The 27,897-nt window shown below is 48.9% G+C and overlaps 1 protein-coding gene across 1 annotated transcript in view; it reads left to right on the top strand.

The window, feature by feature from the left end:
* Window positions 1-27,621, top strand: part of BRINP1 (BMP/retinoic acid inducible neural specific 1) — a 145,629-nt gene extending 118,008 nt beyond the window's left edge. The window contains exons 7-8 of the mRNA XM_081151561.1: window positions 3,284-3,506; window positions 25,458-27,621. Coding sequence (XP_081007687.1) covers window positions 3,284-3,506; window positions 25,458-26,598 — 1,364 coding nt within the window. The 3' untranslated portion in view covers window positions 26,599-27,621. The remainder of the gene's footprint in view (window positions 1-3,283; window positions 3,507-25,457) is intronic.
* The last annotated feature ends 276 nt before the right edge of the window (window positions 27,622-27,897 follow it).

The raw sequence follows: 27,897 nt of genomic DNA, 5'->3' as shown, positions 1-27,897 counted from the left end.
ATGTGGGCTAGGGCTGGGGAGTAACAATGGGAAATGTGCAGGGGCGCTGAGCTATTTACAAGGGAGAATTAGCAGGACTTGAGGAAGGAAGGGTGAGATGAGATCCCAGAACTCCTTTTAGGTATGTTTGTCAGACACTTTGATGGATGTTGGTACCATTCACTGAGCTAGAACACCCTGCAAGTTTGGGAAAGAAAACTGTGTATTCAGTTTTGGACATGAAAAGCTTGAGAATCCTTGAGACTTCCTTGAAGAGATGCCAAATAATGTCATCGAATATGTGCTCAGATATCTGTTAAATAAATGGACATATACAGAGAGCATTACTGTTTTAAAAACAACTTTATATTCCTCAAATCTATTGCGAGAACTGCATTAAAGTAAGTAATGATGTTCCTGTATTGTAGAGCAGGGAGGGTGCCAAGACCCAGTGCCTTCCCCAGGGTTACATAGTAAATGGCAGAGTCGGTAATGGAATCCCTGATTCCAGACCCAGTGCTCACAGCAGCTTTTGTACCTTATTAATTCTACTTTACCCCCCAGTCCTCAGCTCCCTCATCTGATAAATGAGAGGACATGTTTATGCGTTTAATTTTTGAATTTATTTAAATATGTAGCCAAGAAGCCCTTTGATCAAACAAAATCATACCTTGGAGCCACTGTGTACCACAGATAAAAGCTAAGCTCTGTTGAGCTATATTTGAAACCACTGGCTGCCATGAACTGTGAGTCCCCAGCCAGCCCTGAGTGCTCACGACGCCATCAGTGATTCTGCTCTTAAAAGGTCACGCGGCTCCAGTGGAGCTGTGGCTGCCTTATGTACCTGCACCCATTAGTCCATTGGCCATCCTGGGAGTGCACCAGAGAGAGAGGTGCAGGATGAAATGTATTGTGATGATTATTTGGCCTCGAACAAAAGAAGCATTTGATAAAATGCTTTTGCAAAGAGATTCTTCCTTGCTAAAAAGCAGAGAACATAAGCCATGTGCACGAGTAGTAAGGTCGTTAGCATGTAATCCTTATTACCAAGGAAAAGAAACTACTTGGAGCGGGCGCGTGGGTGCGGGAACACAGAAAGCTCAGATGCTGCAGAGTCAGCTGGATAGTCGGTGGACATTATTAGTGCCGTGCTTTCCCCCATGAGCGCACACATTTACTCTAGGCACCCTGTGCTTACCCCTTTGAAACGTTTCACCCATTAAGATAAAGCCATCCTTGTGCATGTGCACTTTCCTCCTCGTTTGGAGCTCGAGACCCTAATGACTCAGCACCAGGGAATTTGGAGGGATTCACAGCCAACCAAAGGTCAAAGCCATCGATTGGTTCCTCGTTGGCCCCGGAGTGTTGGTGGTCAAACAGGACCGAGCTCACACACACAAATGGGGGTCTGAGTATCCTCCTTGGGAGGGAACCCTTCCACTTGTAGTCAAGAAAGTAAATAATTTTTAACTTTTAAATTATGTTTTCTTATCTGACCCCAATTCGGGTTCATTGAAAGGCCTTCGAGGCCAACAGAGCCGCCTACAGGATGAGCTGCGTGTCTTCCAGGGAGCAGTGTAGGGCTGGCCAGAGCAGCGTCGAGCCCGGTGCCCTGCCTGCAGCCTGCCCACCCAACTGTCCATCAGCGCAGCCCTGCGTTATCCTTTCCATCCGCTGAGCACTTTCTGTATTTCTGAAACAATTTAGGCAGATGAGATCCTAGGTCACCCTCTCAGCCTTTGAATTAGATGCTGTTATACCTGGTGACAGACGGGGAAACGGAAGCATTGAGAGAAGAGTGGTCACGCAGCTGTTGGTGGGCAAGATGCAGGTTGCAGGCATGCATGTCTGACTGTCCGGAACGAGGTGACTGAGTTCTCCAGGAGGCAGAGGCACTTTTCCTGTACGTGTGTTTCTGGCACCTTTTATTTTTTTGTTTCTCCCCCGATCCTCTTTTTGTGTTGAGAGTAAGTATAACATGCTAAGTAAGAGCATCGGATTCGGAGCGAGTCCGGAGTTCTAATTCTGTCATTACTGGCTGTGTGACCTTGGCAAATGAATTAACTTCTCTGTGCCCTAGTTTCTGTAAAAGGGGGCATTAAAAGTACCCACTTCACAGGTTTGCTATAAAATCACTTATATGTGTTAGGTGTTTAAGACTGAGCCTAGTGCTTATCGAGAGCTTTGTAAGCATTTCTTTTAATAAAATGAATGCCTAATGTACCTGAAATTTCCATGTAGGTTTTATAACATAAAGTGAAAATATCAGGCTCAAGATAGATCTACATATGTAGTTTATTATATGTATAATCTAATCATTTTACCTTTTTACCTGCAAAATGATTAACCTCTTAAGTCTTTAATTTCCCAGTAGTTGAAGGGGGGCATGGATGGGGTGGGCCTGTAGGAATTAGATGGGAAAACAACAGCTCTGGTTTTGGCCCTGCCTCTTGGCACTCCTGGGCTCTTCTACCTTCAGAAAGTCATTTCCTTACTGTGCGCTTCAGTGTCCCTCTACATAGAACGAGCGAGCTGACCCAGATAATTTCTAAGTCTGTGTCAAGTCGTAGCACATGCTGACAATCGGAAACTCAGCATCCCAGAGGCAGAAGCCTCCCCCCAAGAGACTCAGGAGTCTGCCCCCGTCTTTTAAGCTGGAGTTTTCCAAAATGGGACGTGATGGAAGATGGCATGTGCACACAACTTCCCGTACGGCTGGATCACACAGTGGGGAGGTTGATCCATTTCAGTTCTCTGTCAAACCTGAAGATCACATCAAAGAGCATGTTTCAGTTGGTGCAAAATTGCCTTTAACACCTATCGACTGCTCGGTACCTCTCCACGTTTCAGAGTGAGAGCAGGTACGGGGCTTGGGTCATACAGCAGGGAACAGTATTGGGTGGAATTGATTAACATTGTTTTCATCACACTATTTTACAGCTCCCATCTACTGAAGGCACGTGACCGTGGTTGTCTGTGTAGAATTGGATAAAAATTGGGTTTCATTGATTCTGAGTAATCATAAACACAGTGATTCGTGAATATTGCTATCCAGTTGGCATTCAGACGACAGAAGTTTGGGAAGCCCTGTCTTCAGCAGGATGCAGGCTCACTCCTGTAACAGAACCTTCATGGAGACACAGTGGCCTCTGCATCCCTCCTGGGAGCGGAGCAGGCTAGAGCCATGTCCTGTGGGCCTCTAGCAAGTTAGTTTTACTTGCAGGCCTGCTTTCTTGGTAGGCGGGTGGCCTCGGATGGGGCTGTCGTGCTCAGCCCTTCTCTCCTGGCCTTTGTCTCCCTCTAGATGAGTTTAAATCGTTTATGAAGCGTCTACCCAGCAACCACTTCCTGACCATCGGGAGCATCCATCAGCACTGGGGCAACGACTGGGACCTGCAGAACCGCTACAAGCTCCTGCAGAGCTCCATGGAGGCCCAGCGGCAGAAGATCCAACGCACCGCCCGCAAGCTCTTTGGCCTCAGTGTCCGCTGTCGCCACAATCCCAACCACCAGCTGCCTAGAGAGAGGTAAGTGCCGCCTCCCCTGCAGCCTCGGACCTGGTGCTGGCTTGCATTTGCCTGCTGTAGGGGGAAATACAATGCAGGTGATGCATTTGGAGGTGGCAAGCGAGGCCTTGCGTGGCCCAGCCCTACAGTGTTCTGATCGCCTCTGACTTCTCTCCTTTGGTTCCGGCTGCTCCGATGCAGTGGGTTTCTCACTGTTTCCTGACTATGCCATGAACTTGCAGCCTCTGTGTTCTGTCTGATCCATCTGACTGAGGAAGGGAAAATGAAAGATAATACATTTTAAGCAACCAGAATAATGTTCCATAGCGGTTCTATATATTAGCTTGCTAGGGCTGTTGTAGTAAAGTACCACAGATTGAGTGGTTTAAACAACAGATATTTATTTCCTCGCAGCTCTGGAGGCTAGAAGTCTGAGATGCAGGTGTGGGCAGGGTTGCTTTCTTCTGAGGCCTCTCTTTGGCTTGTAGGTGGCCATCCTTTCCCTATGAGTTCACATGGCCATCCCTGTGTGTGTGTCCATGTCCTAATTCCCTCTTCTTTTAAGGACACCAGTCCTATTGGGTTAGGGCTCACCTCAGTGACCTCACTTTAACATAGTTACAACTCTAAAGACCCTATCTCTAAATAGAGTCTCATTCTGAGGTATGCATGATGAGGACTTGAGCATATGAATTGTGGGGAGACATCATTCAGCGTAAGCACCATCTGGTTTTTGATAAGATCTTTGGGTGAAGAAACTATGTACCCCCAGAACTGACCACGCTGGATGCAAATCCAGTGGGAAAGGGTAACCAGTACCAGGCTTTCAACAGATATGTGTTCAGTTTTGCTGGTTGTCACCTTAGAGAATGAAGTGCAGGGTCCAAAGGCCCAGAGACACGGAGAAGACATTTACTAAAAGTGAGAAGAATGTGCAGGCTCAGAGCATAGACCACCCAGAGTGTGCCGGGTCTAGGGAAGGCTCAGGAGAGCTCCAGGGGGGTTGCTAGACAGGCATTAGGAGGGGAGAAGGAGCGACAGAATTGGGCGATGGAAAGAACACTAGACATAATCAAGGGCTGAATTTGAGATCATGCCCTACCATTTGCAGGCTCTGTGACCTTGAGCAAGTCACTTCACTTCTCTGAGCACAGACGTCCACTTCTAAGAATAAGTTGCTTTTCTTACACAGGTTGTCAGGTGTAGATAGCTGGGCATGTCCTGCCACCGCCAGGGCCTTCCAGCAAGGAACTTGCAGCATTGCTTTCTCTCCTCCCGAGATGAGAAAGTGTTCCTGAATCACAGCTTCCCTCCTCCACTCACCCAGAGGGGATGTCTGGAATTCTACCTGGGCAAGTCACTCAATTGCGTTCATTTAAGGATTATCGAATGCTGGTCCTGGGAGGTGCAGGGCACAGAAACTCGGCGTGTGCTGGTCCCTCTGAGGCTGACCCTCCGTGCTGGCTGGGGGCCGCTTCCTGACACCGGAGTCGAAGGTTCTAATGAGCGCTTCTCACACAAGCAGGCGGGGTGCCTCTGCCACAGAGCAGTGTCAGACGGGGTGCTAACCCTGGGGACCTCTGGCCGCCTAAGCTGAGGGAGCTGGGATTTATAAATGAGCTGATTTCTGGGCTACAGTTTGTCTGTGTGCCAGGCTCCGTGGGAGATGGGTCCCCAAGCAGATGCTGCCACTACCACGTGTGTCACAGGATGCTTACTTGGGTCCCAGGGGGTGGCATCGTGGAGGCTGCGTGGGAGAGGGAACGAGCTATGGCGCACATGGACTGGGGCTCGGTCCTGGCCCCATCATTTCCTAGCCAGGAGGCTTTATGTCAGCCCTTTGCCTCATTTGCAATGTGACATAACAACACTTCCCTTCAGGTTAAGTGTGAGAATTAAGATTTTAAAATGTAAAAAGCCTCCTGCAGTGCCTGACTCAGTTAAAGAAAGCAGGAGAGATACTAAGAGGGCGGGGGTTGGAGAGAGAGGGAAAGAAATGGAGAGGAGTTGTCACATAGTGTATGTATTCTATATGTCCGGCACTGTTCTATGCATCTTATATGAATTAACTAATCTGCTCACTACAACCTTGAACTAGGTATTCTTAATGTCTTACTATTATTATTATTTTAAAGATAAGGAAACTGAGGCACAGAGAGTTAAATAATGTGCCCAAGATCAACAAATATTAATTATTTTATTGTTACTTAAAAGAGATGTTTACCTGTAAACTTCAGTGAGACGTCAAATATAGATAATTAGAAGTTTGTTTCAAGCATGCTGGGACCTGTCTATTGGACTGGAATGCAAAGGGGGTGTTTTGCTTATCAATTGATGCTAAACAGTTCTCCCCAAGACTTTAGTGGCTCAAAACAACACTTAATTATCATCTTGCATGGCTTTGTAGCTGGACTGGACTGGACGTAGCTGGACTGGACACAGCCAGGGGGTCTCTCAAGTTGGTTGGTGCTGGAGTCATCTTGGGTCTTGACTAAACTTGACCTCCAAGGGGCTCATTCCCAGAGCTGGCCATTGATGCTGCCTGATACCTGGGAGCTCAGATGGGGCTGCCAATCAGAGTACCTACACCTGCCCTCCGTGTGGCCTGGAGTTCTTACAGCATGGAAGCATCCCAAGACTAAAAGAAAGCCGTAAGACTTCTTACAACGTAGCTCTGGAAGTCAGAGAGTATCACTTCTACCATGTTATGTCGGCCAAAAGCCCAGCCCACAATCGAGGGTGCGAATACTGGGAAGTGTGGGTCACAGGGAGCAAAGGGAGTTTTCTTTGGAGATTATGTTCCAAAGGATAAATTGAGTGTAACTAGAGCTAGAGGTGACTATCCTATATGTAGGGCAAACAAGATTAATGATAATACTGATAACAAATACAAAGCAGTAACAATCACTATTGAGTAGCTAGTGTAACAGGCAACAGAGCTGGCAAAGTGTAAAGATTGTGGAGCCAGACGTCCTGGGTTTAAATCCCAGTGTCATCACCTGCTTACATTGGAACCCTGGGGAATTTACTACCATCTTTGAGCCTCAATTTTTCTCATCTGTAAGATGGGACTAATAATACTGCCAACCTCATAAGACTGTTTTGGAGATTAAATGCTGTAACCCACATGAGGTGCTTAGAACAGTGTCTGGCAGGCGGAAAAGACTCAATACACGTTAGCTACTTTTCTTATTGCTGTTTTTACCAGGCACTGATATTTTGCATATAAATTGTTTAGCCCACCTTAATGCTCAGTAAATCTGAGTGTTGATGATGATGGCATATATTTTTTTCATCTAATCCTCACACTATCTCTGTGAAGCTGATGCTATTAGATTTGTTTCATAGATGAGGGCACTGATGAGTCAGAGATATGATTAACTTGTCCAAGGTCACAGGACAGGTAAGTGGCAGGACTGGAATTGTCCTGCTGACTCTATTGGTGGGCTTGGTGGTCCAGAGCGCTGTGCAGGCTTTAAGCAGTGTGCAGCAGCTAGGAGATGCAGCTGTGCTTGGTTGGGTTCCCTGATTTGAGTGTATGTTGATGCCAAAGGCAGGGTTAGCTCATCAAGGTCATGAGAGGGGGCAGAATTAGAATTTTATAGTCTCTAATGTGGTGTGCTGAGACTCAGAAAATGGCCCAATTTGCTGAGCCCTGAATCAGTTCTGAAGCCCAGGCAGGAATCAGGCAGACACATCAGGCACATCCCCCGCAGTTAGAGAGAGGAGGCCAGGTTCAGGGCAGGTCGATGCGGTGAGCCTCTCCTGCCAACTGACTGTGTGGGCTCTGGAAGCACCAAGATAAGTAAGACTCATCTACCCCAAGGCTCAGAGCTTGTTGGGATGAAGGCAGCGAGACTATTTCCAGACCATGCCTGCCAATGGGGCATCCAGTACCCAACCAAATATTTATTGGGTGATCATCATGTATAAGGATTTGCAGGGATCCTAGGGGTACTGTTGTGGTAGATTTCTTTTAGCCTATGCAGGTGCTGGCCTTAGTGTCAGACCCTGGCACTGTGGTTGGGCAGGTCAAGGGAAGGCAGGGACCCACAAGGAAGGCTTCTGAGGATTGTTTTGCTGCTGGGAGATCCTTTTGTGGTGCAGTTAAAAAGGGGGAAAGACTGGGAGATAGACTTTGACTTTGGTCACTACTATATTGACACTGAGACTTTCTGAGCCTTGGTTTTCTTATCTGTAAAATGGGCATCATTCTTCCTCCTGCCTCAGAGGGCCTGTGTCTGTCTAACCCGAGATGGTGTGTCTGGAAGCATTTGTAAACCCTGTGCTCTAGGAAGGGGGGCTATGCAAGCAGAGTGAACTAGAAACCAAATTTGTCAGGAAGAGAATGAGGCTGGGTTTAGGTCCAAGGCAACGTTTAGTAGTTAACACTTCTAAGACATTTACCATGCACCAGGCACTACTTAATGCGCTTTCACCTCATTTAATCAGATAGCACTAACTCACCCCATTTTATGAATGGGGTCATTGAGGAACAGAGATGTTATGTGACTTGCTGAAGATCCTAGAGCAAATAAAAGGCAGGATCCTTTCCTTTATCCTCTGTGCTGTTTTCTCTGTCCAAGGCAAGATGATCCAAGGTGATGGACGACCTGTCTGGAATAAACACCGTGTTATGGTGGAAATCACCTCTCATTGCAAAGGAAGAAAGGAAGGAGGGAGAAAGGGAAGAGGGAGAAAGAGAGGAAAAAAGATGACGGGAAGGAAGGGAGAAAGGGAGAGACAGAAAAAACCCCAAGTCAATAGGGTGATGCTGAATTAGCTGACTTCTGTGCAATTCTGTAACTATTTACTGACCACCTGGTCTCCTAGTCCTGCTGAAAGACATTTAAAGACACAAGCAACAGGGCCCTTGTCCTCAAAGCCTCAGTTTCTAGCCTCAGAGCATCCTGTAGGGGACACTGGTTTGAGCCAGGGGGCCTGAGTTCAAGTCCTGGCTCTGCCCTGTGTGGGCCAGACTAAGTCCTTGATGGCCTGGGGCAGGTGCCCTCGAGAACACTGGCTGCAATAGCGGTGCCCTGTGCCCTGAAGGGGCGGGGTGCAGGTTGAGTATGAACAATCGCCCCTCACCTTTACTGTCACCTTTTATCCATTTTCTTTATGAAATTCTGAATTAAAACTCATTTGGGAAATTAAGGGGACACTTTTTTTTTTTCTAAAACAATTTGGAAACAAGTGGGCTCATTTTCTCTGAAGTCCTTCCCAACTCTAGGAGAAATGTCACAGAGAATAAGAGTAACAGTTCAGCTCCTAAATATCGGTACAAGGTCAGTAATTGGATCTTTGAGCAGTATTGCGTCAGATGATGCTAATTAGTCCATTTTAATGAGTAGCGTAGTTCAAACTCAGACCTTTCTTCCCTCAAAACACAATGGCCTTTTAACTGTCTCCGAATCTAATCAGTTTCCAATCTGTGTTCCAGGAGGCAGTCAGAATTATTACCTGGGAATCAAATGCTATCTTGTCGCCACCTGCTTAAAACCTGTTGGTGACTGATCACTGCTCTTAGGAGACAGAGAGAAAACTTAAGATGACCTACAGGGCAGCCGTGATCTGGCCCTGCCTACCTCTTATGTTGGCTTTCACGCCTTTTCTTGGCTCTCTCAGCTGCACCTCCACTAATCTCCTTTCTATTTTTTTAAATTAAATGTATTGGGGTGACATTGGTTAGTAAGATGATATAAGTTTCAAGTGTACAGTTTAATAATATCAGCCATATAACTCCTTTCGGTTCCCTGGGCATTCAAGGCTCCCTCCCCCTCCACAGGCTCCGCACAGGCTGTTCCCTCCACCTGGAAGGAGCCCTCCTGTTCCTTCACTGTAGCAGCTTCTACATGTCCTTCAGGTCTCAGCGCAAAAGGCCGTGATCCTTGCACCGAATGGCTGTGTCGGGACCTGTTTGATATGCTTCCCTAGCATTCTGATTTCCCAAACAAAGCCCAAATGCCAGTTTCCTCTGTTCCTTTGTTTATCTACTTTTTGACACCTGTCTGTCCTGTGAGACCTTCAGCTCCAGGCGTGCATCTGTCCCCGTGTTCTCCACCAAACGTCGCCATCACCCCTAGCACGATTGTTGGCTCGCAGGAGCTGTTCAGAATCTTTGTTCAAGGGATGGACAAGTTTATTATTTTCTACTTGGAATGGGGTCCCAAAGGCGTGTTGACGTCTTTTAAAATTATATCCCATTGCCGTATAAATAACCTACAGATTTTCCACCTGTACAGTGTGTGTTGCTATGATCTTCCTCATTCACAAATGAAGAAACTAAGACCAGTGGGAGTTAAGGGACTTGCTCAAGGTCACTCGGGGAATTTGTGAACAGACCATGACTAAAGGTCTGGCTCTGAGAATGTGACGGCCTGGACAGCAGGGTTGGCTGCAAACCTAGGAGATGGCCCTCAACTGAGCTGCATGCAGACGCTGGGAGCGCGTCTTGCTGACTCTATTCCTTCGGGAAATGTGCCCTCTTGGGGAAAAAAGGGCAAAAATAGATACTTCTCAGAGTCTGTTAAATTCAACGAAATGAAGAAAATCCCTAGCAACAAGCAGGTGCTTGATGTCAGTGTGATTGGAGGGTTCCTCCCTATGTCCCCTCACCTGGTTTCTGTAGAGGTGGCCGTGCTGGGAGGCAAAGCAGATACTCGGGGCCTTAACCTGAGGGCAGGCAGTATAATTATTGGCATTTTCCAGTGACTCTCTCTCTCGGTTTATTTTTACTTCCCATGTTCACATGGCCTTGACCCAGCAGTTCAGGCCTTAGCCGACCACAGTGTAATTATGCATCGCTGAGATGGAGATCTCTTGGGGGGGCATCCACGTCAGGCTCCCATCCCGGGGCCATAGCTTCTGAACCCGTCAGCTTTTAACACATTTCCTGTTCCACACAGTGTTTAATTGGTGTCTGTGGAAAGCCTGCCTACCAAGATAATCATTCTCTGTGTTACGATGACCCCCAATGCCCGTGCCGATTCTGGTTCTTCTCTCTGAGCCCTGTACCTGCTTGCCCCTGGATTTCACCTCCGTAGGCACAAGCAGGGGGGCAGGCGGATGTGACTTCTTTATTTTATTGAACCGAAGTCAGGTCTAGTTTATTAGACTGACAGTTCCTGCTCTGCCACTTATTAGATGCATGACCTCCCGAAGTCTCTAACCCTACCTGAGCCTTCTGCTTCCTCATCTGTGTGATCGGGATAATAAGAGGAGCTGCCCCGTGGAGTTTCGTGCCCCCGGTCAGTTATATGATGTACGTGGAAACTCTTCATAAGCTGTAAAGGAATGAACAGGTCCAATGTTAATATAATCAAGGGCGCAGCAGCAGCAGCAGACCCTAGGTGTTTGATGACGACGCTTTCATCCAAGAAATGGATGTTTCCCTTAGAGGGGCTCAAGCGTGAGCCCAACAAAATGTCATAAGATAGCAGCAGGGAGGCGATGGCACGTAAGGGACTTAAGTTCAGAGGCAGAAGTCTGACAGGCCAAGATGTGTGATGCCGTCTCCAGCATCGTAACCTTGGCGCTGTATTAAGGTGTCTGAGCTTCAGTTTCCTAATTGGCATGGTGGAGATAAAAATAGTACCTACCTTTGGAAAATCAAGAAAAGAACATATAGGCCACTTTTAGCATACAGTAAGGACTCAAAGCGCAAGGCTCCTTATCAGACAAATTGGAGACCAGTCATTTGTCAGTTAATTAAAAACGTACGTTAAAATGGGGAACCCTAAAATGTATGCATGCTACACATATATAAACACATTTTACTTTAACTTAAAACATACAAATGTGTATTCCTGGGCCAGCCTTTTCACATAGGGTTAAGTCTTTTTGGAGGGTGTGCGTATGTTCTATTTGACATTTTACTGGCTTCCTTGCATACACCTGACTAATAATTGTATAATATTTCCAACTTTGGTTTATCCAGAGTGCAGCAGTAGTTTAAAGACTCTTAAAAAACAATCTAAATGTTTGTAGTGTTTTATAAACCCTTCCAGTCTTTCTCGGATACTCCCCCTATATTTAAATGGATGGGAATTTTTTCAGCAACTTCTTTGTAGAATTTCTTCATAGAATTCAAATTAGTTTCCACAGAAAAAGGCCCTATTTCATCGATTGGTTTGCTTTGAATTCCTTGATAAAATAATAGCAAAAAGAACTGACATGGACAGGTTTTGAAACACACAAAACTGACTCTCGGTAAGCGAGCTTGTCCTGGAGGGAACAGAAGCACATGGGCTTTGCAGGAACCACGACGAACCAGCCATGAATAGTAAGTGTGCTGTGATCGTCACACACACATTTACCTGATGACAGGCAGGGGGTCGGGTGTGTGGCAGGTCCCTTATATGGGGGTCAGTTAGGAACTTCCCCTGAGAGAGAAGCTTTATTTTTAGTAATTTGCCACTATTACTGGACCAACTTTCACAAGGTCATACGATAAGAAAAAAAAGATGTAATAATAGTTAACATAGATTGACCATTTATGAGGTACTGGATAGTTTTTAGTGCTTACCTCATGCACTCGTTTCATCCTTACAACGCCCCCATAACACAGATTCTGTTGTGCTTCCCACTTGAGAAACAGAATTTGAAGGGAAACAAGGTGAGAAAAGAGAACCACACTCCTGCCAGGAAGACTGGAGGATTCCCTTCCCTCTTTGCCTGGATTCTTCTATTCACCTTAAATTCCATATCACACCCCATTTCTTAGGGGTGCTTGTCCCGCTCACGGGACCAGTTTGCCCTGCCCTGTGGTGTGTTGTTACTGCATCCTGCTTGGCATGTTTCTAACACGTGGCATGTTCACCATTGTCTGTTTAACCTGACTTTCCCCACTTGACCACGAATTCCATGATGACAGGGACCCTGTTGTTTCTTGCTCACCAGTGCACCCCCCTCCCAAAGTTAAGTGCCTGGCACCTAAGGACACACAGCATCTGCTGAACTGAAGTGAGGGCGCATTTGAGATGGGAGTTGGGGGACAATAATGCTTTGAATTTGGGGTGGAGAGAACGGTTTTCCACTTAAGAAAACAACATATCCTTATGAAATATTGAACGTGAGATTAATTTCATCCAGAAATGGGAAATCAGGAATCAGAGAGAGCCTAGGAATCAAGATGGGGCCCATGGGCTTTGGAGCCAGACGATGCGGTGGTAGATCCTGGGGACTGTGTTCTTCCTGTCTCCTGGCCCTGCATGCCCTCAGCTGTAAAATGAGGCTAAAGGCAGAACTTCCTCCACAGAGTCATTGGGAGGACTACCCAAGATATATATGGAGCTCTTAGCATACGTGGGCAGTAAATATTCCCTCTTAGTGTCAGTGTCCTTAATTGTTACTGAATTAAGATTAATCGGTATGCTGTGATGGACTCTGGAGGGATCGAATACCTAGCTATGGGGTTGGCATCTTATCCTGTAGGTGTTGAATAGCCACTGGGGGGAAAAACAATAGAAACAATGAATCCATGGACCCTCTTCCTCTGGGTGGAAAAGGGTTTGGTGTCTCCTCCCTGTGCTGGCATGAGCTCTTCCACAGCTCTGTGGGTTATAGCGTGGTTCTCAAACTGGAGTGGGTACCACAGTCCCCTGGAAGACTCTCTGAACACAGGTTGCTGGACCCCAGCTCAGGGCTTTGATCCAGGAGGCCTGGGATGGGTCCTGGCCCTAAGTGATGTGATGCTGCTGGTCTGGGGACCACACTAACTTGGGTTAGAAGATTCCCCTCATTGCCATAAATATGGTCTCACTCACTGTACATGTACTTGGTAGGAACCAAGCAAAAGTGAGTTTCCCTAAATGAAACCTATAGGATATTGTGAGGGGATGTAGGAGAGGTAGGGGTGTCTATGACTGAGTAAGTTTAGGGGACGTTGAATTAAAAAATAAATAGAAGAAGGGGTCAGATGTGCATGTATTGCAAACTCATTTGGCCGAGAACGCTTCTTTTGAAGCTTTTTCAAGAGGTTGGGTTCCTCAGTGCACAGCCTTGGCAAAGAGTGACTTACACCAGATTAAGAGGCAGCGACCCAGGTGATCTGATGCGGTACCTCAGGTTGTGACTCCCCTTCCTGTCACTAGAGATGCTCATCCTTCAGCTTGTCTAGGGCAGATAGATGCTAATGGCTTTGTGTCCCAGCAGGTAGCAAGCCTGCTGAGAGGATATGACTGCTAACCAGTAGCAGCCACAGGAACAGCAGGGCGACATTCATTTTCTGGTGTAATTAGGAAATAGATTTACACCACTTGTTCCCAACCTTAAAAAACAAACTGTTACTAAGACAAATACCTCATGCACAGGTTATTTTAAAGTTTGCGAAGGGCTTTCGCATCAGTGAGCTTATCTAATCCTTATAATTGCCTGTGAGGGAGCCAGAGCAAGGTTAGTCTCCCCACTTACAGGTGAGAAGACTGAGGCTCACAGAAATTATTGACTGGCCCTTTGCTAGCCCTTCGTTCTTGTCAAAGACTATTCACAGGAATATTTATACGGAATCTTCGTGCATTCATCCATTCATTGCTCCATTCAACACATATTTAGTGATCAGCCACTAAGTTCCAGGCATTATGCAAGGGGTGGTGGCAGAGTGGCATTAAGACAAAGGGTATCTCTGTTTCCGGAGAGATTGAAATTTAGTGGATAAGATAACATTGGCACTGGATGGGACCTGTCCATGCCTTGCCTTAGGAATCTGAGGCTCAGGAGGGCTAAATAACCTAAATTACAAAATCGTAAAATGTCATGGCTCTCAGGGAACCTAAAATATCATATAACCTATTCCTCTCATTTCATTAAAGAATAAAATGAACAGAGTGGGGGCGTATTTTGGCCAGAGTAAGTATATCATTTTGTATTGCTGTGCAACAAATCACCACAAATTTCGAGGCTTAAAGAAACACACATTCAGGATCTCATAGTTTCCAGGGGTTGGGAGCCTGGATGTGGTGTAGCTGAACCTTCTGCTTATGTCTCACAGGCAGAAATCAAGACGTTGAGGGTCCGGCAGAGAACCCACTCCCACGCGCATTCAGGTTGTTGTGAGAATTCACTGCTTTATGGTTGTAGGACTGAGGTCACCTTTTTCTTGCTGGTTGTTGGCCAAGGCTCACCCTTAGCTCCTAGAGGCCATTCTCCAGCCCCTGCACAGGTACCTTTAGATCTTCAAAAGAACAAAGATGCAGTGAGTAATTCTCATGCTTGATCTCTCAGTTCTCCGTCTGCAACAACCAGAGAAATCTCTACTTTTAATGGAACACATCTGATAAGGTGAGGTCCACTTAGATATCTCCTTGCCTTTAGGTCACTGTGCCATATAAGGGGACACAACCCTGGAAGGGATATCGTATTTACAGGTCCTGGGGATTAGAGCCTGGAGTCCTGGGGAAGGAGCGGCCGTTTTTTTAGAATTCTGCCTAGTACAGTTACATAGCTTGGTAGTAATGGAATGGAGAAGAGATATCCTGAGTTTTCTTTGTGGCTCATGGTATATAGTAGTTTGAATATCTATTGCTGTATAACAAATTGACTCAAACTTAGAGGTTTCAAGCAGCAATCATTATATTATGCTCATGATCTATCGGCCGGGAATTTGTGCCAGGATTGGCTGGGCAAGTCTTCTGCGCCACATGGAGTTGATTGAAGGCACTCATTGATATTCAGCTGGCAGCAGGGCTGGACTGGAGGTTCCAAAAAAGCTTCACTCCCACGTCTGGTGCCTTCGCAAAGAGGGCAGAAGGCTGGGCTCAACTGGGCAGATCCCCACCCCGCTCTCCAGGGTCTTTCCAAGTGGTCACTCCAGCAGAGTGGTCAGATTGCTTGTCAGCGGTCTCAGAGCTCCAAGAGGGAGTTTTCCAAGACACAGGCAGTGGAAGCTGCTGGTCTCTTGAGATCCGAATCCATAAACTGCGTGAATCATGCCTGCCTTTTTGTGTTGGTCAACGCAGTGGTAGAATCTGCCCAGATCCAAGGGGAGGAAATGTAGACCTCGCACCTAAGGGAGGAGTGCCAAAGGGTCCCTGCCCACCTGCCGCACAAGTGGGTTTTCCTTTTGTTTATTTTTCCATTACCATACACTTTAGTGCAGAGGGGGCTTCACTCTTCAGAGACCTGTGCGGAAGCATTTTCTAATATAAAATTAGCCCGTAGAACTGGTGTCAACCAAGATTGTCGTTTAGTGGGTTTATCTTAAGGTTTACGCCCCCTGCTAGACGCTTCGACCTGAATGCATGCTTTGTTGTTTTGTTTCCTGGGAAGCTGGTTAGCGGGAGAGAATGCTGCACAGTGTTATTTTATTATTTGGTGGGTATATGTATAGTGTGGATACCAGAAATGGGAAGGAAGGCGATTCTGCCAGTTGCTAAGTATTCCAGGTAAGGAATAATTCCAAGTGTGTGTTCTGGAAGCAGGGAGATAACTACAGCAAATAACCACTGGGGACCCACTGTGAGAAGGACCTGCGCTAACACTCCATTGATCTCCTGACTCCCTAAACGCCTGTTCTAATAGTGGGGCACAGTGACAGTCTGTGTCTCCTGGATTTAGTATCAGTCCCAAGCCAGTGTCCAGTAGTCCTTGGAAAGTGTGAACATTTCCTTTGCGCCAGTGCATAGTTTTCATTCCCTCCTGGAGAGGCCGGGGAAAGATGGGGAGTGTACATGGGTGACCTTCCCCCAAGGGAAGATTCTGGTTCCGGGCTTCCAGGGGCTAATCAAGCAAGTCACAGAACCTCTCTGGGCTTTTTCCCACAGACCAGGCTTTGTCTAAACATCATTTGGCTCCAGTCTTCTGGAAATTGCCATCCTAAAGCCACAGACAGTTTCCCCTGGAGTAATTTGCTAACTTGATAGTCACTGACTTACTGATCTTTTGTGGGGGGGATGGGGAGCTGGGAAGGGAGGGTGGCGATTTGGTGACAAAGACCTATTTTAAGTGTGTATTAAATTGTCTACTGAAAAAGAGGTACAAGCTCACAAACAGCCCCAGGCTAGCTGGGGGCAGCTGGCTGTCAGTCATGGGAGCTTTCAAATGCCTCCCAACCACAGGGCAAGGAAGCTTTTACCTAAGAATATCTTTGGCATTGCTTTTCTGTTTGTGGGGGTAAAGTGAAGGCAGTCAGTGAGGCTGGACCTGGCCCCGGCGGCCACCCAAAGGTATATAGCCTGGTTGGGGGCGGGAGATGCCCGCAGCTGAGCTTGCCGTGAGTGATGTGCCGGGTTCGTGCGACACAGCACCAGGCCTGTCTCCCTTCCCATCCCTGGTTGTCATTCTGCACTTGTAGCAACGGGAGCAACTGACTCATTCAGCCGCCACAAGGCAAGAAAATAAGCATCTCTAGACCCTTTCTGTTGTTTTCAGGTGTTTTTTTTCTTCCCTGGGGCTCGGACTCGGCTTCCCAGTCGGAATAGACTCTGGAGGCTCAGAGCACCGAGTCAGAAACAGAACTAGGCTCTTACAATTTCTGGGGCTAGCTCCTTCGTATCCTGCTTCCGAGCCACTCACAGCCCTCCCAGCTCCGCCCTCCACCGGGCAGCAAACTCACACCCGGGTGAGTTACAGTCTTGTGATGTGACAAGTCGCTGTTGACCTTCAGTAAGTCAGGCCTGCTCTCAGAGCCTCGCTTTTCATACCGTTCAAACGAGATTCAGGTCCCCCTCTCCACCCATCCCATGACCCAGAAAAGTTGTGCAGATCAAAATTAGAGAACTACACGGAAGTGATATAAAAATACAGACTTTAACAGTGCCATAAAAATGTAAAGTACAGCTGCCTTGCGAGTATCTTCTGCTTGTCGCAAAGGATGATTTTGGGGGGGTTTTATGGGAGTATTACAGATATATAGAAAGCGGAAACATTGTAACTGTACAGCCGCATAAATTTGCACAAAACAAATTCACATGTGTAACCAGCAGCACCCAGATTTTTAAAAAGCCAGGTGTTATGAGCCCTGGAGAAAAAACCTTGTGTCCTGTTCCAGGCACTGGGAGCCTTCTGTCCCGGGAACGCCTCTCATCGCTCTCCCCCGGAGCTCAGGTCTGCCTGCTGTCATACGGCATGGACCCCGGTGTCTGGGTCCCTTTCGCCTTCCCATTCTTCAGCAAGATCCCTCCGTAATTTTTGTGTAGTTTGGGCTCCTCTATTTTCAAGAATATTCTACTTTCTTTATACAAGTGTGTTGTCCTGCTGGTGGTCACTCGTGTGGCCTCCAGTGTGGGGCTATGACGAATAGTGCTGTCCTATTACACGTGTCCCCCTTTAAGCATTTTTGTGGGGTACATACTAGGAGTGGCATTGCTGGGACACAGAGCGTTCGTGGGTTCAGCTTTGTAGATGCTTTAGTAGGTACCTCCAGTTTTCCTGGAAATCTGCTGAACCAATTTTCTCTCCCACCAATAGCATCCTTACCAATACTCAGTGTTTCCCATCTTTACTATTTTTATTTTTATTTTATATTGGCCCCCCCACTGCAATCGTATCACATTGGAGTTTTAATTGGCATTGTCCTGCTGACTAACGACGTGGGCTTCGTGTGCCGGCTGGCCTTGTGAACATCTCCTTTGATGAGGTGCCTGTTCATATCATTTACCTGTGTTCCCTCTGGGTTATCTGACTTTTTCTTACTGATTTGTAGGCTTTTTTCCTGGGAAAAATTACATTTATTAAATAATTCACTGAGAAACCTTCTCAAGATAAATGGAGATTGTGATAATTGCATCTACGGAGACCCAGAAAGGGTCCGACCAGCCCCAGCAGCCAATCAGTGCAGGAGTTCTTTACGTTTTAGGAATAAAACACAGTTTTTGATTGGCTGGAGGTACAGCAAATACATTCTCTAATTAAGGGTTGTCTCTGCGTTCATTGAATGGCATCTTGGATGGATATGTTGTAATCTTAATACACCCCTGTTCACCGATTGTTTCCCCTGTGTGGCCGGCCATGGTAAGAAATCTCTGCCTCCTCCAACAGCATAAGGATGCTCCCCTAAGTTTTCTTCTCAAAGCTGTTTTGCTGATGTTGCTACTGTGACTATTTTTTACTTTCCCCATTCAGATCTGTAATCCATCTGTTAATGATTTGGGGGTACAGAAGAGATAAAGTGTCAAGAAGAGGTTTTGTTATTGTTGCTGTTTTAATATCAATATTCATCTGACCCAGTAACATTTATTGAGCTGTTTCCCTGGATTTTTAAATCTACGTTTATCCATTTCAAAGGGACCGTTTTCTACGTGGGCTCAAGAAGAACGCAATAGCTGGTTTCCATGAGAGACACTGTGCTCCTACTTTATGCAGGAAGCTTTACATGCATTATCTTATCTGATCTTGAAAACAACCCTGCAAGCATTGTATTATTATTCTGTTCTGTAGTTGAGAAAACTGAAGCTTAGGAAGGACAGGCAATTAGCTCAAGGTTAAGTAATGAGGAGCAGAGCGGGGATTCAATACATTCTTCTGACTCCAGAGCCCACGCCTCTAGCTCTTTCTTCGAGCATCTCGGTGACAGCCTTCATTATACACTGTGGAGGGCGAGTAACCAGTGAGGCTGCGATATTAATCTGTAATCAGCTGGGCTTTCTAATAAGGGAGAGGAATATTTTTACCTGGAACATGGTTAATGCTCAGTCAAGTCATGACCTCCTTTTACCGCAAACTTCCCAGCAGCTTGGCACACTCAGTTCCAGTTCTGAAGACAAAGTGTAAGGTAGGCATTCCCTTCCCCATTTGACAGATAAGAAAACTGAGGATCAAAGAGGTGAAGTGACTTATTCAAGGTCAACTATCCAAGGTCAACTATCCAAGGCCCTATCGTGGGAGGGTGGAGTCCAGCGTGTCCTTAACTGACTCCCGCACTATTCTCACCCCACCTCCCTGCCCAGATCATTGATCTCATTGACCTGGAAGACTGTCTTTGTAGTTCGGGGTTAGCCCCTTCTTACTTTCTAACCTTGTGGTCTCAGTCTCTTCTTGTCCTGCCTGAAAACTGCCCAGGAAGAACCGGCCACTCTTGGGGCCCTTCACCCGGAGCGGCCTGCTGCCTTTAGCCTGGCTGCCAGCCCCAAAGAAGCACCGGCTCCTTCCTGCGCTTTTCTCCAGCACACCCGTGCCCCAGAGCGAAATGCTGCATTTGGATGTAGCTGATGGTGCCTGTCACCTTCTTGCAGAAAGAACTGTGTAATTGCAAAAGTGGTTTCCTACTCCTCCCCAATTAAGCTCCTGACAACCTAATTTGAAAGAGCCTCCACTGGATTTTTACTTGCCCTTCTCCCCCCCCCCCACTGCCCTCTGCCCCTGCCCCCTGCAGACCAGACCCGTTGCCTCTCCAAAACCGAACCACCGAGCTTCTCCGTCGCGGCAGGGGAGGGACCACAGGATTCTTCTTTTGGCCTTTGCTTCCTTGTTGCTATGAGCCGTTCAGTGAGGCTCTGGCATCATGTGAAGAACCGAGAAGAAGGGAAAGCAGGTTACTGAGGCGATGATAGAAACTCAAGAGGGGAATGATTAAAAAGCTAAATATGATCTGGGAGAAATGATGAACACAGAGTGGGTCTGATGGCCAGTTATAATTCATCCCAGCACATCCATAAGCCAAGGCTGCTTTCAGTGGAGCCGCAAGCATCCTCGCACCATTGATATATTCATCTCTTATTAGCACCATTTCTTTAACACACACACAAGCACGCACACACACTTATGCACGCACAGGCTCGCACACAGCACACACATTCATGCGTGTGCACACCCACGCACGCACACACTGCACACCCCAACCAAGAAAGAGTGCATCGTCAGAAACCTGAAAACAACTGTTTGTCTTCCCAGTCTAGTCGAAGGTCTACAGAGTATACATTTTGTGGAGTCTCACGGAATCACTCAGACACCCATTACACTGTCAGAGAAATGCCAAGGATGAAGCACAGGGCATAAATAACGGAGTAATTCAGAACTCCGATATTTTTTTCATTTCCTCTCCAGTTTTAAATAAACACTCCGGGTAGGCAGATGTGAATTATGGATTACAGTTTTCTATTTTAGCCTAGGTCTGTCTTTCCCCACCACTCCTTGGCACCTGATTTGTATGATCTTCCCTAAAATGCCACTGGCCCACACTGCATTCCTGTCTTAGGCAAAACCTCCAATTAAAATCAGCAGGGAGTTTGCTTGAATTAGGAATCCCAGCCTGGGCTCCCGCCCAGGTGGCTCTGAAAAGGAGGTGTGTGCCTTTGAAAGCACTGATGGGAAGCCCTGGGTGGCATAGCCTCCCTCCTCGAATGACGAGCGACTCCACGCTGTGTCACTGGGAGACCTGTCATGTCGCCAGAAAATCCTGGCTGAGGCAAAGACAGGGCCTGCGGGTGAGCAGCGGAGTCTCCGTCACCCAGAGCCCAGCTTCTCTTCCAGTCTGGGTTTTAGAGGGTAGGAAAAGCATAGCGGGCTAACTGAGGGAGCACTGCGTTTGGATCCAGAAATCCTGAGCTCTGGTGTGCCCCATCCATATGCTGTGTGGCCGAGGGAAAGTCACAGCCCCTCTCTGGCCTTCAAAGCCACATCAGTAGAATGGAAATCACCAAGGAGTCCCACCTCCTGGGCTTGATGAGAGGAAAAAGGGAAAACTGCCGTGATGGAGAAAGCACTCAGGAGACACGGGTCCTCCACCAGAGCATGAGGTCTCAGTGCTCAGGCCTGAGCAGGAGAGAGATGGGCTGAGCGTTTCCAGGGCCGCGCTGGATCTTTCCCTTCTGTGGCCCAGGCTGCCTCCTGTGAGCCTCGTGGGTGCCCACCAGTGGGCTTCAGAAATAAAAGTGCCTCTTCCTGCCCTCCCGCCCTTCCATCCTCCTTTCGCCCTCCCCACAGCCCCCCGTCAGAATGAACTGCAATCCCATCCAACAGAAAGATGCTGATTTAGACGTATTGGAGTTCAGCTTTGGCTGCAAACGCAAGAAGCTTTGGATCCCCAGGGACAGAGAAAAGCATTTTAAAACTTGGTCCTCACTGCCTGGAACTGACTGCCTTGCAGTTGGGGCTGTGTCAGCCCTTGGTGAGACCCCTCCCTCCAGCTGGCCTATTAAGCTGTCCTCTGTCGCCAGGGCTGAGGCAGGCTGTCACCAGCTAGCCTGGGAAATGTTATTTATAGATCGCATTTCCTCCTACCCCTGGTCCCCAGCCTCTCCCTATCCACTTGTCGTGTGAGCTCCAATTACCTGCGAATGGAGGAGAGGGATCCTGGCGGGTCCAGAGGAAGTGAGGGATGGGATAATAGGCTCTTCACATGCTCAGACTTTTGGTATTTTTCAATTTATTTCTCTTTTTGTGGCCTGCTTACTTCTTCCCTCGTTGTTATAATTTTACATTATGGTACGTCGCAGAAAGTGCACCCATTCTGGAGTTCGAGACCCTGGTATCTGAATGTGGAGGACCTTGGTGATCTGAGGCAAGTCGTCTCCCTTCTCCAGGCCTTGTCTTCATCTGCAGCGGGGATAGTTGGCTGTGCTGCTCGGCTAGAGCCTCCAGCACAGTGCTAGGTATACAGCGGGTGCTCAGTAGGTAATCAGTCGTAAGCCACTGGTTGCCTTGGCCAGCTTAGGATGCTGCCTTCTATTGAGCATTGCAGGATTTCGGAATATCGATAATTACTACCTAGAGCGCTGGCTGGAGATGGAGAAGGTATAGGAGATGGATCTGATTCAGGCAGATGCCTCACTGTTGGAAGTTCCTTGGTAAGGACAAACACACGAAAAACTGGAATGATCTGGTGTTTCTGGCTTTACTCTTCTCGAGATTATTAAAAAGCAAAGGCAAGTTCCTGACCTTGGGAGTCAGGATTCAATAGCAACATTGCTTCCCCTCTGGTCTCTCTCCCCCCTTCTTGAGAAAAGGAAGACTTGCCCTCCCATGGCCCACCCATGACCCCGAATCTGTGGGTCATGACAAGGGAAGGTGTGGCTGTGTTTCTTTGGTCTGCTCCTGCCCACTCCGATTTCCTTCCATCACCTTCCCCCTCTCCAGGTGCCCCCGCATCCTTCTGTCTAGCTCAGGCTCCTTCCCCGCCCCCAGCTCCTCTCCGATCACCCTTCCTCAGGCTTCACCTCTCTCCCTTCTCTCTTTCCTCCCTCCCTGGGCCTGGCTCCCTGCCCCCTCCCTCGTTCTAGTCCTCTCGCTGTATCATTAATGCCTTCATTGATAAGCCCACAGCCTCATGATTATTCTGAGGTCAGGAGACGCAGGTGGCACGCAGCTCGCTAACGCGCCTCAGAGGGCCTCTGTCCCCGGTCCCTCCCGCTCGACAGGGCTGGAATCCTAATGCGCCACTGGCCCCTCTGCTCGGTGCCGCATGACCGGGAACTTTCATCTTTCTACTTCTCCCACCGAGGATCCCGAGAGTTCAGCCACAATGAAGCATTGATCCGAGGAGTGGGGGCTGTGGCCCTGACAAAGGACCCCAATGATGAGACACGAGAAAGGGGGCGCTCTGCGGGGTTATAGAATGCCTTGCAGATGGGAACAGAGGAGTTCTGAATGGGGTACTGTCCTGGCACTTGGAGAGGGAGTGACAGGGGCAAGTGTGGGCCATTTGAAAGGGGCATTTTGAAATTAGGCTCTCGTCAGATGGAACCGTGCAATCAGAGACGTGTGGCGGGTCCCTGCAGCTCACAGAAATATCAGATGACTCATAGCCAATATTCAGTGTTCTGGTCTGGGCGGTGGGAGCCGCAGAGCTCATTACCATTCCGGCTCCGTGTCCTGAAGGCCGGGCCTGCTGTTCTCCAGGCTGTGATAGGATTGGTCTCCCGCAGCAGAGGCTGGGGGGCCTGGGCTGTGTGGGTGGACGGCATCGGAAACTGATGCTGCATTCCGGCGGGGAGACGGGAAGGTGGGTTTTCTTAATGAAAAACAAGGAGAGAAAAAATTAATTTTGTTCATTCATTCATTCAGCAAACACTAATATGGAATCAGACTCTGCGCTAGATGCTCAGGGAAGGTGGGATCCCCCCGCCCCTCAAGCCTCAGAGCCTGGGGGGAGGGGGGACTGACAAGAAAACCGGGTGTTTCAATACCGTGCTCTGAAGGGGCTGGGTGGCTCTGTGGATTTAAAAGGCAGAGCGATTTCAAGGAGAGCACTAATTATTCCTCCATTTCTCTCTACTGATAAGCAACTCATTCAAAGCAAAGCATCCCGGGAAGCCGGTTCAACAGTATCCGTTTCAAACCCCCCTTCTGAAAAAAAAAAAAATGGTTTTCCTCCGACTCCAGCGAGATAGTGAAATCCCTGAGAGTGTCTCGCTACCTTCAAAGGGACAGCTTACTCCCTGGGATAAGAGTATTTGTTATTAGCACCTCTTCAGTCATTGCTCTAGGCGGGGCTCCGGGCTTTGACTATATTATCTCACTCGATCTTCTCACCCGCTTCCTAAGATGGGCTTTATTATTCTGAGGCTTAAAGACAGGAAGTCACTCATTCCTGGTTCCGGGAATGGAGCTTTGAACTCGGCTCTGCTTGGGCCCAGCGTCTGGGTTCTCCGCCGGCCCGCCGACCTCGGGCTTGGCCGGGATTGCTGGCGCTTCCTCCCACAGGCAGCCCAGTGCGAAAGGGCTCTGTGTCCAGCTTCCTAAAGTGGGGATCACAGACCACCATCATCACCACCGCCATCCGCGTCACCACGGGGCTTTCTTGACTCTTGCTTGGCATCTAATGAAAGAAAGAAAGAAAAAAAACAAAGCCATAGCCACGGGCCTGTCTCTCTGCTGTCTCGCCCTCTGACTTTAGTCCCTCATTTCACCTCTAAGCTTCTATTGCCGTGTCTGTAAAAATGGACCTGGCAGTCCCTTTGCGGGAATGGCAAGAGCTAACTTTTATCGAGTCCTTAATGCCTACCAGGTTTGAGGCTAAGCTTTCACATAAAAATTCGTGCAATCCGCACCCGGCCCGGTGTGGCGGGCGTGACCGGGACTGGGAGGGACACTGCCCAGCGCTCCCTCGGCTCCTGCGTGCGGGGGCGGGACTGTAGGCCGTCTCTGCCCGGCCTCCCGTCCCAAGCTATTTTCAGGGTGGCGTTGTGAGGCGTAAGTGAGAAAACGGGAGTGGATGTGTCCTGGGCAGGGCAAGAGGTGTGAGACGCACGGAAGGGATCGTTTGTAGCAGGAAAGACAGCCGAGAAGTGACTTGCACAGAAACGAGGGCGGATGAGAGGCCGCTGAGCCGGCCGCCTTGCATATTTCTACCTGTTCTTCCCCCGCTGCCTGTAGGGCGGAGTGTCTCCCTTACCGGGAATGCCGGTGGCTGGAATCTGGGGACAGGCCTGCTGTCGTTCGTACGGGTGCTGGGGGCAGTGGGAGGGAGGCCTGGCGGTGCACGTTGTGATGGACGTGCCACTGAGTTGAGAGTTGGGGGTAATGACATCTTTCTCACCTGTTTTGAAAAACCGCGATCAGGATCATGCAGGATCATCAGTATGGGAGCACTACGCCGTGCCTAGAGTGATATAAAACATAATTGGTTTCTGTTGAGGTTGCGTGTTCTGTAACCTCGTGGGGGAATCTGTGAGGAGGGTTGAAACGTCCGATGCAGGTTAGAGTTACTTCCTCTTGCTGATTTTTTTTTTTTTTTTTACAATCTGTTGTCATCCAGCAGGGGTGTTTGAGTTTAGACCCTTTAATTTCCCGAATCAAACTTATTCGGGGCTAACGTATAATGGAATCACAGAGTTAGAAGGACCCCAACGAACGTGCGCCCCCAACCTTCACTTTACGGATAGGACTCCGGACATACAAGGGGCAAGCACGGGGTCACATGGCTGGCCTGTGGCATCCCAAGGACTGGCAATGCCCGTCCCAGCCCCTCCTAGCCTGACGGTGCTGCCCAGTCCTCTCTTCCTAGGGCGGCTCCGGGCACACCATCAGCTGCGTGACCGTCGCTCACAGCCTGCCCCGGTGGTTAACGTTCTCCGTTTTCCCTCTGCCCCCCCCCAGGACAATTCAGCAGTGGCTGGCGAGGGTCCAGTCGCTCCTCTACTGCAACGAGAACGGGTTTTGGGGCACCTTCCTGGAGAGCCAGAGGAGCTGCGTGTGCCACGGGAGCACCACGCTGTGCCAGCGCCCCATCCCCTGCATCATCGGCGGCAACGACAGCTGTGCCATGTGCAGCCTGGCCAACATCTCGCTCTGCGGCTCCTGCAACAAGGGCTACAAGCTGTACCGAGGCCGCTGCGAGCCCCAGAACGTGGACTCGGAGCGCAGCGAGCAGTTCATCAGCTTCGAGACCGACCTGGACTTCCAGGACCTGGAGCTGAAGTACCTGCTGCAGAAGATGGACTCGCGCCTCTACGTGCACACCACCTTCGTGAGCAACGAGATCCGCCTGGACACCTTCTTCGACCCCCGGTGGCGCAAGCGCATGTCCCTCACCCTCAAGAGCAACAAGAACCGCATGGACTTCATCCACATGGTGATCGGCATGTCCATGCGCATCTGCCAGATGCGCAACAGCAGCCTGGACCCCATGTTCTTCGTCTACGTGAACCCCTTCAGCGGGAGCCACTCGGAGGGCTGGAACATGCCCTTCGGGGAGTTCGGGTACCCGCGCTGGGAGAAGATCCGCCTCCAGAACAGCCAGTGCTACAACTGGACTCTCCTGCTGGGCAACCGGTGGAAAACGTTTTTCGAGACGGTGCACATCTACCTGCGCAGTCGGACTCGGCTGGCCACCGTCCTGCGGAACGAGACCGGCCAGGGCCCCGTGGACCTGTCCGACCCCAGCAAGCGGCAGTTCTACATCAAGATCTCGGACGTGCAGGTGTTTGGCTACAGCCTGCGGTTCAACGCCGACCTCCTGCGCAGCGCCGTGCAGCAGGTGAACCAGTCCTACGCGCAGGGCGGCCAGTTCTACTCGTCCTCGTCCGTGATGCTGCTCCTGCTGGACATCCGGGACCGCATCAACCGCCTGGCGCCCCCCGTGGCCCCGGGGAAGCCCCAGCTGGACCTGTTCTCCTGTATGCTGAAGCACCGCCTGCGGCTGACCAGCAGCGAGATCATCCGGGTGAACCACGCGCTCGACCTCTACAACACCGAGATCCTCAAGCAGGCCGACCAGATGACCGCCAAGCTCTGCTAACCGGCCCCCGGCCCTTTTGTGGCGCAGACGTACTGGGACGCCACCGAGCAACAATAAATTAAAAAAAAAAATTTTTGTAAAGTGTAATTAATGTTCAGAGGAGGGAAGAAACACTCACACACACACACACACACAGACACAGACACACACACACACACACACAAAACCTTCATTCGTTGGAAACTAAATAACGTTCTCGCAACTGTGTATCAAACCGTGGGGCATGTTTGTTCTTTCTATACAATGTTGCCAAGAAGGGTCTCAGCCTGGGGAAGAGCTTGGAGGGAGCTGCCTGGGCCTCAGGTGCTGGATGCAGGGGGAGGAGGGGCGTATGCCACGCGTTGTAAAGGTCTCTGCTGTGCAGGTGCTACGATGAACCGCGAAAGGGAAAGAGAGATATATGTAATGTACAACCGACACTGCCATTTTTCCTTGTGGGACGAAATGGACATAGATAAAGAAGATATTTCTTCGGGTAACGATTTCTTTTATGCCTACTTCTTCGTGGTTCTTTTGACTCATGTTTGTTCGGGGTGGGGAGGCAATGACAGGGCTGTTTACCCGCCCGGCTGCTCTTCCTGCTCAATAAACTGAAGCCCGCGGGAGCTGGACGACAGACGGGGTTGGGGAGAGGCATTCCCATAACCACGCGGGGTTAGAGCCACCTTAGGTATCCGCGGCGGAACCCCTCGGAACCCCTCGGAACCCCTCGATTTTTTGTTTGGGAGCCAGACTCGGAGAGAAGGGCACGGCCCTGGCGTCACACAGTTACTGCCTGAATGAGGACTTGAGTTCCCTGGCGGTCCCCTCCTAAATCATGCTCCACGCTCCTGTTTTCTCCTTCCAAGCAAAATGCCAAGGGACAGAGTATATTTCAGGCTCAGGTTGTTTTGATCGGTTCCCCCTCTCCCCCCCTTTTAATCAAGAAACCCCTTTCACCTACTTTTTCCAAAAAGAGAGGATGTCAGATTTCCTAGAAATATTCACATATTAAATTTTAATTTGAATAAAAATCAATAACCTAAATAAAGCAAAATAAGGTAGGTTTAAATATTGCGCTGGCCTGCCAAACTGACTTCCCCAGGGAAGTATCTAAAGAGTTGTTTTTGATTTACTCAGAATACACACACATCCGTAAAATAATACCACCCCTTCTTTGGCATCTGTGAAAGCTGAGAAGCCTTGTGTGGAGGTGTGGGGGTCAAATCGGAAGGAGGGACTCAAGAGAGAAAATGATTTCATGGCAGGCCCACCTGTAGAGGGTTTGGGCAGATGCCGCTCCATCTCCAGGAAGGCTGC

The sequence above is a fragment of the Miniopterus schreibersii genome, assembly GCF_964146895.1.
Source record: "Miniopterus schreibersii genome assembly, chromosome: 11".
In the NCBI taxonomy this organism is placed as follows: domain Eukaryota; kingdom Metazoa; phylum Chordata; class Mammalia; order Chiroptera; family Miniopteridae; genus Miniopterus; species Miniopterus schreibersii.
Note: the sequence above shows the minus strand (reverse complement) of the source record. Positions and strands in the feature narration are given on the sequence as shown.